At 43.5% G+C, this 17,299-nt stretch overlaps 1 protein-coding gene across 1 annotated transcript in view; it reads left to right on the forward strand.

The window, feature by feature from the left end:
• The first annotated feature begins 483 nt into the window (after window positions 1–483).
• Ints2 (integrator complex subunit 2) overlaps window positions 484–17,299 on the forward strand; it is a 35,383-nt gene continuing 18,567 nt past the window's right edge. The window contains exons 1-12 of the mRNA XM_090351153.1: window positions 484–796; window positions 1,880–2,185; window positions 2,966–3,104; window positions 6,063–6,165; window positions 7,426–7,539; window positions 7,951–8,081; window positions 8,297–8,470; window positions 11,363–11,589; window positions 13,663–13,788; window positions 14,681–14,752; window positions 15,049–15,163; window positions 16,313–16,381. Coding sequence (XP_090207279.1) covers window positions 1,896–2,185; window positions 2,966–3,104; window positions 6,063–6,165; window positions 7,426–7,539; window positions 7,951–8,081; window positions 8,297–8,470; window positions 11,363–11,589; window positions 13,663–13,788; window positions 14,681–14,752; window positions 15,049–15,163; window positions 16,313–16,381 — 1,560 coding nt within the window. The 5' untranslated portion in view covers window positions 484–796; window positions 1,880–1,895. The remainder of the gene's footprint in view (window positions 797–1,879; window positions 2,186–2,965; window positions 3,105–6,062; window positions 6,166–7,425; window positions 7,540–7,950; window positions 8,082–8,296; window positions 8,471–11,362; window positions 11,590–13,662; window positions 13,789–14,680; window positions 14,753–15,048; window positions 15,164–16,312; window positions 16,382–17,299) is intronic.

A 17,299-nucleotide genomic window follows, 5' to 3' on the forward strand; every position in this document is an offset into this window, starting at 1 on the left:
TAAAGTAAAACTAACTCCTGGGAATCCAGAACTTTTGACGCTGGAAAGGCAAAGGCAGAAACGGATGGAGATCTGAGTGTACTGGTATGTGAAGGTCAGAGAACAGTGGGCACAGTTCATTGTTTGGATGTCACGACAACGCTGCAGGGATAAAACTCAGCTCTGAGGGCCACAGCCATTTAGAAGACAAGACACTGGGGGTGGCTCTGGTGAAAGGACGGGAACCAGGCTGGGCACAAGACTAGGTGTGCCTGCCTCGAAAGAGTGATTTCAAGCTCAGTACCGTCCTTGCATGCCAAGTCCAACGTGCCAAAGCATTTGCTTTAACAAGCAAAGAAAAGGACTGCATCTATGCTCTTCAGTCTCCTGCACCGCGACCAGGAGGGAGGAAGGGGCGGGGCCGCGCATGCGCGCCGCGGCGCCGGCCGGGACGCCGGGACCTCTCCCCGCAGCCGCCGCAGCTCTGCGGTACGGTGGCCGGCAGGAGCCAGGCGCGGGCGATGAATGAAGCTGCTGGCTGCAGTTTGGGAAAGTCTCCTCCGCTTCTCCTTCTCTTCAGACTGCCTTGTTCCTTTGTGCGGTGTTCCCACCCTGTTCCCCTCGTTCTCGAACGACCCGCTTGTTCCCAGCACTCTTGAGTTCTCGGTGTCGGATCCTCTCGGGGGACAGCTGGAGGTGGGGATCCGGATCATCGCCTAGGCCCGACCGCGGCCCGCGCTCTCGATTTCTGCCCTGTCCCGCCCGGAGGACGCGGGGTCCGGGCGGGGTCCTGACAGTCTGGTGGGTGGATCTCCAGGTACGAAGGGCCGGCTCCGCCCGCTCCGCCCGCTCCTCCGCTCCCTCGCGTCCCTGCTCCTGGTCGGCAGCCGGCCAGACTCTTCTCTAACCGAGGGGGCGGGGGGACCCGGTGAGGACCGGGCGCGCACCTCTCTCCAGCTCCGGGCGGGGCTCCTCGGTCCCCGGGGCCCGCCGCCCGAGCGCCCGGCGGTGCTGCTGCCCCCGCCGCCTGGCGCGCAGCGGTGGCCGGCTGGGTCTGCGGGGCCGGGCGCCTCGCTTCCTTTTGGCTGATGTGGTGGTCGATTATTCCCGAAGGCAGCCGCCCGGGGAGCCTCGACTTCCCCCCTCCTCGCTGGTTGCGCTTGGGACCTGGGAGACACAGGATAGCGTGGTGGCCTTGAGAGCCTTAGATCTGACATTGCTTTGGTTAGCCAGGTGATTTAGCACTGCTGCCAGCTACTCAGGGAGGGCGGGAAGGAGAGACGAATCTGCTTTGCATGTGTCAGGTAGGCCTGTAAAACTAGACTTCTGGAGTTTTGATTATGGTTATTCTCTCTCTCTCTCTAGACTTCTGGAGTTTTGATTATGGTTATTGTATCCCCCCCCCCCCCACACACAGACACATCTGCCTGCCTTGCCTCTTTCTATACATTGTTTTCTTTCTTATTTTCCAGATTCCAATAGAAATATAAAAAGGTAGAGAAGCCTGACTTTTAATTGGGACAGAAACATGCTGAACATAGGACTCTACTGAAGAAGCGACACTGTGTGTGTGTGTGTATGTATGTATGTGTATGCACATGCCAGTCCTGAGGCTTGAACTCAGAGCTTGGGGAACTGTCCCTGAGCTTTTTTTTTCCTCTCTCCCCTCGAGGATAGCATTCTACTACTTGAGCCACAGCTCCACTTTGGCTTTTTGGTGATTAATTGGAGATAGGATTCTCATAGACTTTCCTGCCTGGCTGGGCGTCTTCACATCTCCACAGCTAGGCCCGAATAGATAAAATTGCAGGCCCTGGGCTCAGCTTTTTGAGAAGAGGTTTGTATGTAAGGGAACACTGTGCCTCTTTCATTCTTTTGTCCCTTTGGTTGTCATCGGTAGGTTCAACGGTGGTGCCATGGAGTGCGCCAGTCTTCAGTTCGTCAGCCCTTTCGCTTTTGAGGCAATGCAGAAGGTGGATGTTGTTTGCCTGGCCTCATTAAGTGACCCGGAATTAAGACTTCTCCTGCCTTGCTTGGTGCGGATGGCACTTTGTGCTCCTGCTGACCAGAGCCAAAGCTGGGCTCAGGATAAAAAACTTATCCTTCGCCTTTTGTCTGGAGTCGAAGCCGTCAACTCCATCGTCGCATTATTGTCTGTAGACTTTCACGCTTTAGAACAAGATGCCAGCAAAGAACAGCAGCTTAGGTACCTTCTGTTCTTTCTCCTTTATGTTCTCCCTTATGTTCTATAGTGTGGAGCTTGGAACTTGGATTTTCAAAGAACGGAAAGTCAAATGTTCTTCAAAGCTCTCAGAGCTCCTCCAGAAAAAAAGAAGAACTGGGAAAGGTGGCTCATGCCTGTGATCCTAGCTACTCAGGAGGCTGAGATATGAGGACTGCAGTTGGAAGCCAGCTCGGGCTGAAAGTTCATGAGACTCTTAACCCCAGAAAATGGAGTGGTGCTGTGGCTCAAGTGGTAGAGCGCTAGTTTTGAGCAAAAAAGGAGCCCAAGGACAACGCCCAGGCCCAGAGTCATGCTCCAGGACTGGGAAAAAAAAGTGCTGTGTGGAGAAGTTTGATCATGTACTATTGTGTTTAGGTCAGTGTTCTCAGTGGGAAATGAGTAGGATAACTTCCCCTAGAATAAAAAGATTGATTGGACTCACCTGGGAGTTTTATTTAGTTATTTAATTTTTATTTCTTGCTAATCCTGGTGCTTGATCTTGGGTACTGTCCTTGAGGTTTCTCAAGGCTAGGGCACTATCACTTTGAACCACAGCACCACTTCTGGTTTTCTGGTGGCTAATTGAAGTGTCATGGACTTTCTGGCTTAGGTTGGCTTTGAACCATGATCCTCAGCTCTTAGCCTCAACCTAGGATTACAAGTGTGAGCCACCAGTGCCTGGTACACATAACAGCTTATTTTTATCCGCCTCTTTCCAGTCCAGCATTCTGATTGTTATTTTCCATGTTTCTGCTTCCTTAGGCATAAACTTGGAGGAGGTGGTGGAGAGAGCATCCTGGTATCGCAGCTTCAGCATGGGTTGACACTAGAATTTGAACACAGCGATTCACCTCGTCGATTGCGACTTGTGCTTAGTGAACTGTTGGCAATTATGAACAAGGTGCGTATATGTTTTTTACAACATAGGAAAGTATTTATGATTGGCTGTCTGCATGTGGAAATGTAGACAAACATAGTGGGAAGAAGACAGGCATTTTGCATTTTCTTGTGGGAGAGAGCTAGGCTGGGTCCCTATTGTTTCAGAGCCATCTTGCTTCTCCGTATTTTTTATTTTGTTTTGCCAGTCCTGGGGCTTGAACTCGGCCTGAGCAGTCTCCTTGGGCTTTCTCAAGGCTAGAGCTCAAGCACTTGAGCTACAGCACCACTTCCTACTTTTTCTATATATATGGTACCAAGGGATAAAACCTGGGTTTTTGTGCATGCTAGGCAAGCACTCAACCACTAGGCCAAACTCCTGGCCAGATCTCAACCTTTTGAGTAGCTGGAATGGGGCCAACTCCTGGCCCCATAATTGTAATTTTGTGTGTATGTGTGTGTGTGATGGAGCTTGAACTCTGAGCCTGTGTATAGTGTTTCTTTTTCTTTTTCCTTTTCTTTTTTTTTCTTTTTGCCAGTCCTAGGCTTGAACACTCCTTGGACTTTCTCAAGGCTAGAGATTGAACTCAAGGCCTGGGTGCTGTGTCTGAGTCTCTTTGTACTCAAGATCAGCTCTCTACCACTTGAGCCTCAGCACCACTTCCGGCTTTTCTTTCTTTCTATATATGTGGTACCGAGGAATCAAACCCAGGTCTTTGTGCCTGCTAGGCAAGCACTCTACCACTAGGCCAAACCCCCAGCCCCTTCTATCAGTATTTCTATTTGATTTATATCAAAGGCTGCAAGGATATTCAAAGCATGCCTGTGAGGCTTTCCTTCTTTAATGATGATTTTCTCTCATTTATGCCTCTTCTGAGTTTTCTGTTATAAGGATTTTCTTTTTCACCTGTTTAGAATGGATACAATGACTTCTTCACATTTAGAAAGAAATTTATATCCAGACTTGAATAAATTATGATTTTTCACTTACCTTCATGTGGGGCAGTGATAAATGTAGTGAAACAGAGCTGCAGAAATGTGTCTAATTCACAGAGACACAGAATGGGTGTTAAACATACCTCGTAGATAATAGTGGCTAATGAGTATCAAACCTGGATTGAATGTAGGGTGTTTATTGGCTAGCCTGGGCACCAGCTGACTTCACTGCCCCTCATGATAAAGTCATGGAGCTTGTGGGCAATTACTGTTCATTGAAACTCCGAATTTAAAGTTTCACAATGACAAGGATCTGTCATACAGACAACTAAATTAGGTCTTGATCTTAACATGTTTTATAGGAGATTAGGCTAGAATTTTTTTTTTTTTTGCCAGTTGTGGGGCTTGAACTCTGGGCCTGGGCACTGTCCCTAAGCTCTTCAGCTCAAGGCTACCACCCTACCACTTGAGCTTCAGTGCATTTCTAGATTTCTAGTAGTTAGTTGGCGATAAGATTCTCACAGACTAGTGCCCCAGGCTGACTCTGAACCACAATCCTTATATCTCAGCCTCCTGAGTAGCTAGGATTACAGGCATCAGCCACCAGCACCCGCCAATTTAGGCTAGAATTTTTGAGGCAGAGTTACTAGTGTAGTTTAGTTTCATTAGTTGTACATCAAAAAGACTAACTTCTATTTTCAAAAACAATTCTGGTAGAGGTTTTTATTAGCTCTTTGTTATTGGGTTACTGTTCTGTGTGTGTGCGCGCGCATGTGCGCGTGCTGGTCCTGAGGCTTGAGCTCAGGAGCTGGGTGCTATGCTTGATCTTTTCTGTGTTCTACCATTTGAACCATAGCTCCAGCTCAAGCTTTAGTGGTCAATAGAGAGAAGTCTCAGAAACTTGCCTGCCGCAGCTGGCTTTGAAGTGTTATCCTCAGAACTCAACCTTTTGTTTTTGTTTTTGTTTTGCCAGTCCTGAGGCCACTCAAAGCCTAAGAACTGTCCTTGGGATTTTTCTTCAAGGCTAGAGCTCTACCACTTGAGTCACAGCACCACTTCCAGCTTTTTTTTTTTCTTTCTATGTATGTAGTATGGAGGAATCGAACCTGGGTCTTTGTGCATGCTTGGCAAGCACTCAACCACTAGGCCAAACTCCTGGCCAGATCTCAGCCTTTTGAGTAGCTGGAATTGCAGGTGGAAGCTCTTGGTGCCCGGTGATTATGTGGTGATAGACCTATACCATGGGTTTACCTTTACATATATTGGGTGATAAGTACATTTTTTTTCTTTTGCTTGGTATCAGCTTTCCCCTTCTCTCTCGTTCCTTCCCTCATTACTGTCCTTTTGTTGCTTAGTTCCCTTTCACCAATATCCACTTTAAGCTAGTAGTTTGAAGATATATTATAAATCTTGCAATTTACTGTTATAAATAACTTCTTTCCATTTTTTTCCACTGGACTGATCCTCTAGAATTTCAAACACATTTTTTTACTAGATATTTTTCTTAGTACATCACTTGATGGCTATGATAAAATAACTGATCATTTTCCTCTGACATGTTTAGTTGTTTAGTGTTTTCTGTCCTATGGGAAATATGGTAACCAAAATTAATTGAGGAAATTTTCAAAGAAAGTTAGTAGGTAATTTTTTTCCCCTAATACTGATGATGAGGGTCTCTTGCTTGCTCGCTAGCAAAGCCCTTACTCACTTGAACTATGCCTCTAAGTTTTTCTTCTTTATTTTTCCCATAGTTCATTTAGAACTGAATGAATTTATCTCTGTTATACTGCTTTGTTTAAAATGGACTTATAAAAAGTATTTCTAAGTCATTTCTTTGTCTTGCCTTAGAATTTCATTAAACTGGTACTTCTATGTTTGAGTAGTAATGGTTAAATTGGTTGAAATGACTCAAGTACTGAAATTTTTGTTGCAGTGTTACATATTAGAAGCTGTGGTCTATGAGCCCAGCAGTCAGTTGCAGAAATACTAAGGGATTTATTTAATTCACCTGACATGAACTGCTTATTTTTAAAAATTTTTTTTTAAGGTATCTGAGTCTAATGGAGAATTTTTTTTCAAGTCTTCTGAGCTCTTTGAGAGCCCTGTGTATTTGGAGGAAGCTGCGGATGTACTTTGTATTTTACAAGCAGGTACTGTGCTCAGTGGCCAAATATATTGCAGATACAGTTTTTATTAAGTGACATTGTGTTTTTGTCCTGAAATGTTAATATTTTAATCATCATCAACTAAAAATATGCCTTAACAATTTCACTTAAAAATGAATGATAGTAGAATGATGATTAAGGGACTTACATTATTTGTAAAGTATGACATAGTAGCAGGATACATTTAGTTAATGATGTCAATGTTTATTAATGCTTTCGAAAAATGTATATAGTAGTACATTAGGAAAAGCAAGGGCAAGGTGATAGACACAATAATATAGCCCTGGTTTTAATGAAAATTAGGACCAAACACATGGAGGGATTTTTTTTTTTCTTTTTGTCAGTTGTGGGGCTTGAACTTAAGCGTGGGTGTTGTCCCTGAGCCTCTTTGTGCTCAAGGTCAGTGCTCTGTCACTTGAGCCACAATGCCACTTCTGGTTGTAGAGTAGTGAATTGGGGACTTTTCTGCCTAGGCTGGCTCCCCTTCTCCCCCTTACCTCCAGTTGGGGGGCTTGAGCTCTGGGCCTGGGCTTTGTCCCTGAGCTCTTCAGCTGAAGGCCACAGCCCTATCCTTGAGCCATACCACCAGTTCCAGTTTTTCTAGTGGTTAATTAGTGCTTTAGTACCTGGGTTGGCTTTGAACCTTGATCCCCAGATCTCAGCCTCCTGGGTAGCTAGGATTACAGGTGGGAGCCACTGCACGTGGCCAGGCTGGCTTTGACCTGCACTGAGCTTAATATTCTCAACTTGGAGAAATAGGATTACAGATTTCCTCTAGGTACCTTTCCAGATTTTTAAAATAATAAATATATATGATAGAAATAATAGCAAGAAGATATAAAAATGAAAAGAAGGTTTTTGTGAAAGTATATTTAGACCAACAGAATGCAATACAACTTTTTTAAAAATTGTGTTATATTGTTGGGGTAATGTATAGAGGGGTGTAGTTACATTTGTCAGGTAGTGGGTACATTCTCAAACATTGATAGCCCTTCTCTAACTTTCTGCAACGTCTCTTGTGCTTTCCACTTATTGAAGTGTATAGTGTACCTGAGAGACTGAACTCTTTTAAGTTTTACTTAAGTCTCGATATCCTGTGTAGCTAATGGCAAACCTACCGAAAATCTCAGCTCTAAATGATGAGAACAAAGTGCTTTAATTGCATATTGGTGATATGTTGATATTGAATTTATAACAGAGCAAATCATCACTCTTAATAGTGATATTGGCTTGTTTTTCTTATAGAACTCCCTTCTCTGCTTCCTATTGTTGACGTAGCTGAGGCCTTACTACACGTTAAAAATGGTGCCTGGTTCTTATGTCTTTTGGTGGCCAATGTTCCTGATAGTTTTAATGAAGGTAACTATAATTTAAAAGTCAAATTCTGAAGAGATTTGGTTGAGGTTGCACAGAAGATTTTTTTTTCTCTCTCTGATGCAGGCTGTTTTGAAATAGCCCAGATTGCTGGCAACTCTAGATCTCCTTCTTTTCCCTCCCCACTGTACCATCGTACATTTGCACCCAATACCTCCAGGCCAAATGCATGTTCAGCCTTGTGGTCTTTTTGGGTGTTATTGTTCCCACAGGTTGCTTTGCTCTTCGTGTTTTGAATCTTTTTCTTCCTTAGTGTCATTTTGCCCTGGTCAAAAGTTCCCTGAAGTTTTACTTCTTTGGTCTCTAATCTACATTGATGATTGCAAAGGGTGAAAAAAATGGTTTATAACATCCTACTAACAAAATGTAAAATAATAGAAGTGCTTACATATCCAGTTTGCAGGGGCCTGATAAAAAACGGAGAACGACAAGATGAAGAAAGTCTTGGAGGAAGGCGCCGGACAGATGCCTTACGCTTCTTATGTAAAATGAACCCTTCTCAGGCCCTCAAAGTCCGGGGCATGGTGGTAAGAAATCCTGTTGTTCTTGTGACACAAAACCTTTATGAGGACAATGTGCTTAGGTCAAGATGGTTTCAGAATCTTGTAGAGGTTGGGAATTTTAATGATGTATTACCTTTTCTGAAATCTTTTCCTATAAACTTCAGGTATGGTAGATCTTGAAACAGCCTGGCTCCTTTCCTTACGATTCTGAGTTTAATGTGTTTACTTTTTTGTTTCAGGTGGAAGAATGTCACCTGCCAGGTCTTGGAGTTGCTTTGACATTGGATCACACTAAAAATGAAGCTTGTGAAGATGGAGTGAGTGACTTGGTTTGTTTTGTCAGTGGTTTGCTTCTTGGAACAAATGCAAAAGTCCGGACTTGGTTTGGAACATTTATCCGAAATGGACAGCAGGTAAGATATAGATCTATATATAATATATCTGTATCTATCTTTCTGTGTATACACACACGCGCGCGTGTGTTTATGTGTGTGTGTGTGTGTGTGTGTGTGTGTGTGTGTGTGTGTGTGTAGGCTTAGGATCAGGAGTTGTTTATTTATTTATTTATTTTTTTTTTTTTGCCAGTCCTGGGCTTGAGCTCAGGGCCTGAGCACTGTCCTTGGACATTCTCAAGGCTAGAACTCTACCACTTGAGCCTCAGCACCACTTCTGGCTTTTTTTCTATGTATGTGGTACTGAGGAATCAAACCCGGGTCTTCATGCATGCTAGGCAAGCACTTTAACCACTAGGCCAAACTCCCGGCCCCGGGAGTTGTTTATTTATTTGTTGTTTAGTACAGTCTTGCTATGTAGCCTTGGCTGGTCTAGAATTCACAATCTTGCCTTGCTTCTCTGAATCCTGAGATCACAGGGCAGTACCAGTGTGGATAGAAACATAACTTGTTTTGGTAGTACTGGATTTGAACTCTGGACTTTTTGATTGTTAGGCAAGCAGTCTATTTCTTGAATCGCACCACTTCCCTTTCAAAGGTAATCTACTACTATTATTATTATTGTTTGAGTCGGTTGTGGGGCTTGAATTCTGGGTCTGGGAACTGTCCTGAGCTCTTCAGCTCAAGTTAGTGCCCTACCACTTGAGCCACAACACCACGTCTGGTTTTCTGGTGGTTAACTGGAGATAAGAGTCTCATAGACTTGTTTTTTGTTGTTTGTTTATGCCAGTTCTGGGCCTTGAACTCAGGGCCTGGGCTTTCTCAAGGCTAGAGCTCTACCACTTGAGCCTCAGCACCACTTCTGGCTTTTTTCTATGTATGTGGTACCAAGGAATCAAACCTCGGTCTTTGTGCATGCTCGGCAAGCACTCTACCATTAGGCCAAACTCCTGGCCCTCTCACAGACTTTTGTGCCCAAGTTGGCTTTGAACCTCAGTCTTCATATCTCAGCTTCCTGAGTAGCTAGGATTACAGGCGTGATCTTCTGGTGCTCAGCTCAAACATAATCTACTTTTTAATGGAAACATATTTTCCAAAGCAAAGAAACAACTTAGTGGGAGTAATGATACTATTTTTCAGACCTCTTCATTACCTGCTTAATAGAAGCCTTTGGAAGAATGTACTAAGTACTGTGAATGAATTGGAGGGAAAAAGGCAGTATCTTAGAATTAGTGAGGAAAGACTTGTTCTGGCTTCACTGAGAGAGTCTTCAGGGACTTTCTGGGGTGGGTCGGACTCAGGGAAACTGTTCCAGTAGGGAAGCAAAAGATGTTATACTCTATAATTTTCATTTATTCATATGTTGTGGTAAGTATGTATAATAACATTCATTTTATAAACTTTTCCAAGTTTTGGCTTCCATCTCAACCACTTTTATTTTTTTTTTTGTCAGTCCTGGGGCTTGAACTCAGGGCCTTGGACACTTTTTGCTCAAGGCTAAAGCTCCGCCACTTGAGCCACATACCACTTTCGGCTTTTTCTGTGTATGTGGTACCAAGGAATCAAATCCAGGGCTTCTTGTATGCTAGGCAAGCACTCTACCACTAGGCTACGCTATTGGCCCCCTAGAACTTTTTCTTGAACTCAGAGCCTGGGCACTGACACTGAGCTGTTCAACTCAAGGCTGTCTCTCTACCACTTGAGCCACAGTGCTGCTACTTCCCTTTTTTTTCTTCTTGGGAGTGAGAGGGTTTGAACTCAAACCCTGATTTGCTTATCAGGCAGTCTACCCCTTGAACTGTGTGTCTAATTCTCCTTCAGGATTTTTTTTTGCCAGTCCTGGGGCTTGAACTCAAGGCCTAGGTGCTGTCACTGAGCCTCTTTGTACTTGAGACCAGCTCTCTTACACTTGAGCCGCAGTACCACTTCTGGCTTTTTCTTAGTAGTTTATTGGAGATGAGTCTCACAGACTTTTCTGCCTGGCTTGGCATTGAACCATGATCCTCAGATCTCAGTCTACCGGCACCCACCTTCCTGGGTTTTTTGCTCAAGGTTAGCACTCTACCACTTGAGCCACAGCTCTGCTTCTGGTTTGTTTTTGTTTCTCACAGGCTTTCTTGCCCTGGCTGGCTTCACACTGCCATCCTGAGATCTCGACCTCCTAAACAGCTCGGAATACAGGTGTGCCTCAGCAGCGCCTGGCTGGAGTTTTAACTTTTTGAGTTCACTAGGATGGCCGAGGTCCTGTTGAACCTCAGGTCTTTGGAAAATATTCGCTTATTTGTTTGCTGGACTTTGAACCTCAGGCTTTCGATTTGGTCGACAAGCAGTCTAACATTTGAGCTATGGCCCTAAGTGACTCTAGCCTATAATTCTAGCTACTGAGGAGGCTGAGATCTGAGTATTATGGTTCAAAGCCAGCTTTGTCAGGAAAGTTCCTGAGACTCTTATCTTCAATGAACTATCAAAAAGCAGAAGTAGAGTCCGTGCCTAGAATGCTTGAAGACCTGGGTTTGATTCCTCTGTGCTACATACATCGAAAAAGCCAGAAGTGGTGCTGTGGCACAAGTGATAGAGCTCTAGCCTTGAGAAAGCTCAAGGACAGTGCTCAGGCCCTGAGTTCAAGCCCCAGGACTAGCAAAAAAAAAAAAAAAACCTCAGCAGAAGTGGAGCTTTGGCTCAAATGGTAGAGTGCCCATCTTTAGCAAAAAAAGCTCAGGGATAATGCCGAGGCCTTGAATTCAGATCCTAGTTCCAGCAGACACAGCACACACACACACACACACACACACACACACACACACACAAACCCACAAAAAAACAAGTTCTTAAATGGGGAGGTCTTTTAGCTCCCTTTTAAAAGTCTTTAAATTCTCAATACGCTTTTCCTTTTGTGATTCCTATTTCTTGCAGAGAAAAAGAGAGACCAGCAGTTCTGTCCTTTGGCAAATGAGAAGGCAGCTTCTCCTGGAACTGATGGGCATTCTTCCCACTGTGCGGAGCACGCGCATTGTGGAAGAGGCCGATGTGGAGATGGAGCCCACTGTGTCTGTATACTCAGGCCTGAAAGAAGAGCACGTGGTGAAGGCCAGCGCACTCTTACGCCTCTACTGTGCTTTGATGGGGATTGCTGGACTCAAGTACACAATCATTGATATTTTACCTATCAGATTTGTATTTGTTTTGGTTTGATGGTAAACAGAATTATGTAATACAGAAGGGGGTCTGACCAATTTATAAGTTTCTAATCACAGCATAAAGAAACTTGCTTTGGTGGGGGGAAGAAGACTTGAACTCTGGGTTTGGGCCTCTCCTTGAGCTCTTCAGCTCAAGGGACCTACCTCTTGAGCCACAAGACCACTTCTGGTTTTCTGGTGGTTAATTGGAGATAAGAGTCTCAATAGACTTTTTAGTGCCCAGGCTGGATTTGAACCTTGATGCTCAGATCTCAACCTTCTAGGTAGCTAGGATTACAGGCATGAGCCACCATGCCCAGCTTAAGATGCTGCTTTTAGCAGAGCATCACAACTGTCTCTTGAATGATCTCCACTGATACTTTTCTTGGCAAGTCTCTCCTACATTGCCCTTTAGAACTGAGATCATAAATTGCTTAAAATTGACATGATGCGCCAGGCGCCGGTGGCTCACGCCTGTATTCCTGGCTGCTCACGAAACTGAGATCTGAGAACTGAGCTTGGAAGTCAGCATGGGCGTCCTGTTGGCCTCCCCTTGCTGTCTCAGGTTTTTCCTCCCATCCCCACCCACAATTTGTCTAGCTCATTTTCACAGTGTCTAGTGAGTCCCACTGCTACATTTGTTCGCCCTTTATCCATCCATTTCTGTGTCTATACTCCTGAAGACATGAATAAACCAACAGAGCAAGAAGAAAGCAAAAGCAGCAACAAAGACATAACCTCTTGTTTCTATTTCCTGGAGTTCATTTTGATAAATACTGTTTTTTATGATCAGATTCCCATAGGCATTGTGCCTTTCTGTTCCTCTCCTGATAATGTCCTCCTTTGGGTCTCACTGGGTGAGTGCCCAGAGACCTATATAATTTTTTTGTCCTAGTATTTTAGATCTAGCTTCCACATATGACAGAAAACATACGCTGAGCTTGGCTTACCTCATTTAATATGATTTGTTCTAGTCTAGTCAGTTCCTTGCAGATGATGTAAAGCTTTTTGAAAGGGCAGAAAAGCCAGGTGCTGTTGGCTCATCCCTGTAATCCTAGCTACTCAAGAGGCTGAAATGTGAAGATAGTGGTTTGATGCTTGCCCAGGTAGGAAAGTCCGTGAGACTCATCTCAACCACCAGAAAACCAGATGTGGACCTGTGGCTCAAAGTGGTAGAGCGCAGAAAAGCTCAAGATCAGCTCCCAGGCCCTGACTTCACGCCTTATGATCTACAAAATAAAAAATAAAAATAGCCAGGCGTGGAGGCTCACAACTGTAATCCTGGCTACTCGGGAGCCTGAGGATCAAAGTTCAAAGCCAGCCCGGGCACCAAAGGACCTGAGACTCTTACCTCCATTTAACCTCTAGGAAACGGGAAGTGGGGCTTAGCTCAAGGGTAGGGATGTAGCCTAGAGCTGAAGAGCTCAGGCCAAGTTCAAGCCCCATGACCTACACATCAATAAGTAAAACAACTTCACTGAGCCTTTTGATAGTTCAATTAGAGTGCCCTTATAAATATTAATGTTATGTTTTACGCGTTTCTGTAGAGTGTTAAATTTTTGACAAAAATAGTTTACAGGATGCAGAACAGTTTTACTCCCCTTCCACTCCCCCCCCACCATGCTGACTGAGGTGGGAACTAAGGGTCTGAGTGCTGTCCGTAAGCATTTTTCTGCTCTCCCACTTGAACCACAGCTCTGCTTTCAGCTTCTCCAGGGTGAATCAGAGATAAGTGTCTCAGGGACTTTCCTGCCTGGACTGGTTCTAAGGGTAATCGCAGATCTCAGCCTTTGGAGTAGGTAGCGATCCAGATGTCGTTCCCCGTCACCTCTGTCCTTGAGCACCCATCTCCCGAGTAGCTGAGATACAGTCCTGAGCCAGCACGTCCAGCTTAGCATTTCTTGGTCTTGTTTTTGACAATTTAACATGGTAAAAATTTTATATAGTTCACATTTTATAATGCTAGCATGTTGGGAAATTCACCTTCTCGTTCTCCAGCTAAAAAACCGTAAAGTCAAATTATATATTCCTTTTTAGACCAACTGAAGAAGAAGCTGAACAGTTACTGCAGCTGATGACAAGCCGGCCTCCCGCCACCCCTGCTGGCGTTCGCTTCGTTTCCCTTTCCTTTTGTATGCTGCTGGCCTTTTCTATGCTCGTCAGGTATCAACCTCTCTTAAGTTGCTCTATTTTTCTCAAGGTGTGCTTTTGTTGATTTATTAAAATGCACATCAAGGGGGCTGGGAGAGCAAATGCCTAGCATGTGCAAGCAGGATGGAGTTTTATCCCCAGCATTGACAAGATAAATAAAATGCATATATACTTGTGTATTAAGAGCTTACAACAAAATTGTGTGGAGAGTTGTAGTGTGTGTGTGTGTGTGTGTGTGTGTGTGTGTGTGTGTAATTTATTTATTTTTTTGGTGCCAATACTGGGATTTGAACTTGGGGTTTAGGTGGACTTAGGCATGTCTCACCTTTTTCACTCAAGTGGCATTCTACCACGTGAGCCACAGCTCTACTCTGGTTTTTTGGATAAGCATTTCACAGACTTTCTGGCTTGCTTGGTTTGGCACTGTGATTCTCATATCTCAGCCTCCAGGCTAGCGCACTACCACTTGACCCACAGCACCACTTCCAGCTTTTCTATGTATATGATATTGAGGAATCGAACCTGGGTCTTCATGCATGCTAGGCAAGCACTCTGCCACTAGGCTAAACTCTCAGCCTTTTTTAAAAATTGAAATGCTGGTCCTGGGGCTTAAACTCAGGGCCTGTGTGCTGTCCCTAAGCTTTTTCACTCAAGGCTAGCATGCTACCACTTTGAGACACAGCTCTACTTCTGGTTTTCTGGTGATTAATTGGAAATGAGTCTCATAGACTTTCCTACTTGGTCAAGCTTTGAACTATGATCCTCAGATCCCTGCTTCCTGAGTAACTAGGATTACAAGTGTGAGCTGCCAGCACCCAGCTCAGATATAATTTCAGAATGCTTTTCATCCATGTGTTAGTTTATCTGATTGAAAATCAGTGACATTCCACTACATTCTATTTAGCACACCTGAACAGGAACAGCTAATGGTGGTGTGGCTAAGTTGGATGATAAAAGAAGAAGCTTACTTTGAGAGGTAAGAATTCTTTATTTGTTATATATGGTTAATTGGTCAATTGAAATTAGATAGGGAAGGGGAGGGGAAATCAAGATGAGGGGGGGAAGGGGGGAAATGGGGACCATGTCATGAGAAAGGGTATCAATGTTTGTGAAGTAATGCACCTTCTATCTGGTGAATATTATGTAACCCTTCTATTAAGTACAATAAAAAATATATGGAAAAAACCCGAATTCTTCATTTGTTTTATTCAGCAGTGCAAGCTTGTCTTCTTGTGTCTTTGGTAATTCCTGTTTTCTCTTCTGTTTCACCAGCACGTCCGGTGTGTCCGCGTCTTTTGGGGAGATGTTGTTACTGGTGGCTATGTACTTCCACAGCAACCAGCTCAGTGCTATCATTGACCTTGTCTGTTCCACTTTGGGGATGAAGGTAAGATGCTCTTCTTTCTAAAACAATTGTTTTCATTTACACAATGAGAGTTGCTTGATAGTTTGAAGCTTTTTCAGAAACTTTTAGAAAAAAAATATGCATTTTTGTAAAAGGTCTGTAATGAAAAAGGACTGGAAAATATAGCAAGGGAAAATGTAATTCCACCATCCATAGGTAATCTAGCATACGACCATTAACAGTGCAGTTTCTGTTTTTTAAAATCAATACATATATTATCATTTAAAAAAACACCTCTTCCTTCTCCTCTGTTAAATTTGGAATAATTACTATTTCCTAAATACTTTTGTTTTGTTTTGTTTTTAAATGCAGATACTTACTTTTTTGTTGTTGTTGGTTGTAGTTCTTGAATTCAGGGTCTGGGCACTGTCCCTGAGCTCCTTTTTTATTTATTTATTTTTTTTGGCCAGTCCTGGGCTTGATCTCAGGGCACTGTCCTTGGGCTTTCTCAAGGCTAGAGCTCTACCACTTGAGCCTCAGCACCACTTCTGGCTTTTTTCTATGTATGTGGTACCGAGGAGTCAAACCCAGGTCTTCGTGCATGCTAGGCAAGCACTCTACCATTAGGCCAAACTCCTGGCCCCCCTGAGCTCTTTTGCTCCAGGCTAGCCCTCTACCACTTTGTGCCACAGCTCTACTTCCGGTTTTCTTTCCTACCAGGCTAGCTTTGAATCAAGATCCTTAGATCTCAGCCTCCTGAGTAGCAAGGGATATAGGTGTGAGCCTCAGGCACCCCGTGCAAATATTTATTTATTATTGTCCAGGTTGGTCCTGACTAAGTTTTTGGTTCAAGCAATCCTCCAGCTCCAATTTCCTGGGTAGCTAAGACAATAGATATGACCCACTACCCTATGCTTTTACTGCATACCTTTTGTATTGGTTCTTTTCTGAAGAAGAACACCCTTTAATGACGGATTTGAGAAGTCGCTTTTGATACAGAGTACTTGAACATTTAAACATCAATACTGTGTATCATAAGTATTTTAAATAATAAATTCACAAGAGTAGCTTGTGTTTTATATATTTTTCCATGGTCTTGGAGTTCTTTTGGTTATATTATTATAAATTAATTGTACAAAGGGGTTTTATGATGCACATAATGTACTTTGACCAATCTTTTGATGATTTTAGATTGTGATTAAGCCAAGCTCTTTGAGCAGGATGAAGACTATCTTTACACAGGAGATTTTTACTGAGCAGGTACTTCTTTTTGTTCCTTGGTATTTAACTTTTCTTTTTAACATACTTTGGGAGAAAACTTGTATATCTTACCTTAAAAGAATGTGGTCTCTTTCCATTCCTTTTCAGCTTGTAATGATAATTGATCTTTGACATTTTGAACACATTTTGAAACTTATTTAATGCCATATAGAAATCATTATCATTTCTATGTTGTTTATTGTTTCTTTTATGTTTTGTATCTTACTATTATGCTTAGAGATGTTTTCCCTTCGTTGGATTTATATAAATGTGCCCAGCCCTTTTTTGCTTTACGTAAATTTTCCAATAGGATTTTGTATTTTGCCCATGCTCGCTTTAGATTGCAGTCCCCTCACCCATGGCCTGCTGCATCAGTAGGATCATAGACACATATCATAATTCCTGGCTTATTGGTTGAGTTGGGGGTCTTGTTAGCTTTTCACTGGCTGGCCTCCAACCATGACCTTCTTAGTTTTTGCCTCTAAGTAGCTCAGATTATAAGTATGAGCTGCTGTGCTGGCTGTTGATTTAGGGTTTTTTTTTGTTTTATATATATTAGGCATATATATATGGACTTAGGAACTTGACTAGCTAAGAAGGCACTGTGCCACTTGAGCCATCCCCTTATCCCAGATTTGTATGCTGAGACACTTTGGTTGGATATTTAAGGTGCAGTCTTAGTTATCACTAGTGTGCTTTTGGGATAATCATTTGTATTTTTCAGGGAAAAGGTCAAGTAGAAACTTGTTTGTCTTTTTTTCCCCTGCTGGTACTAGGGCCTGGGTACTCGGTACTGTCCCTGAGCCCTTTTGCCCAAGGCTAGCATTCTACCACTAGAGCCACAGGTCTACTTTTGACTTATTGTGGTTAATTTGAGATAAGAATCTTATGGACTTCACTGCCCAGGCTGGCTTTGAA

Source organism: Megascapheus bottae, chromosome 17, assembly GCF_031878675.1.
Source record: "Megascapheus bottae isolate mThoBot1 chromosome 17, mThoBot2.hap1, whole genome shotgun sequence".
In the NCBI taxonomy this organism is placed as follows: Eukaryota; Metazoa; Chordata; class Mammalia; order Rodentia; family Geomyidae; genus Megascapheus; species Megascapheus bottae.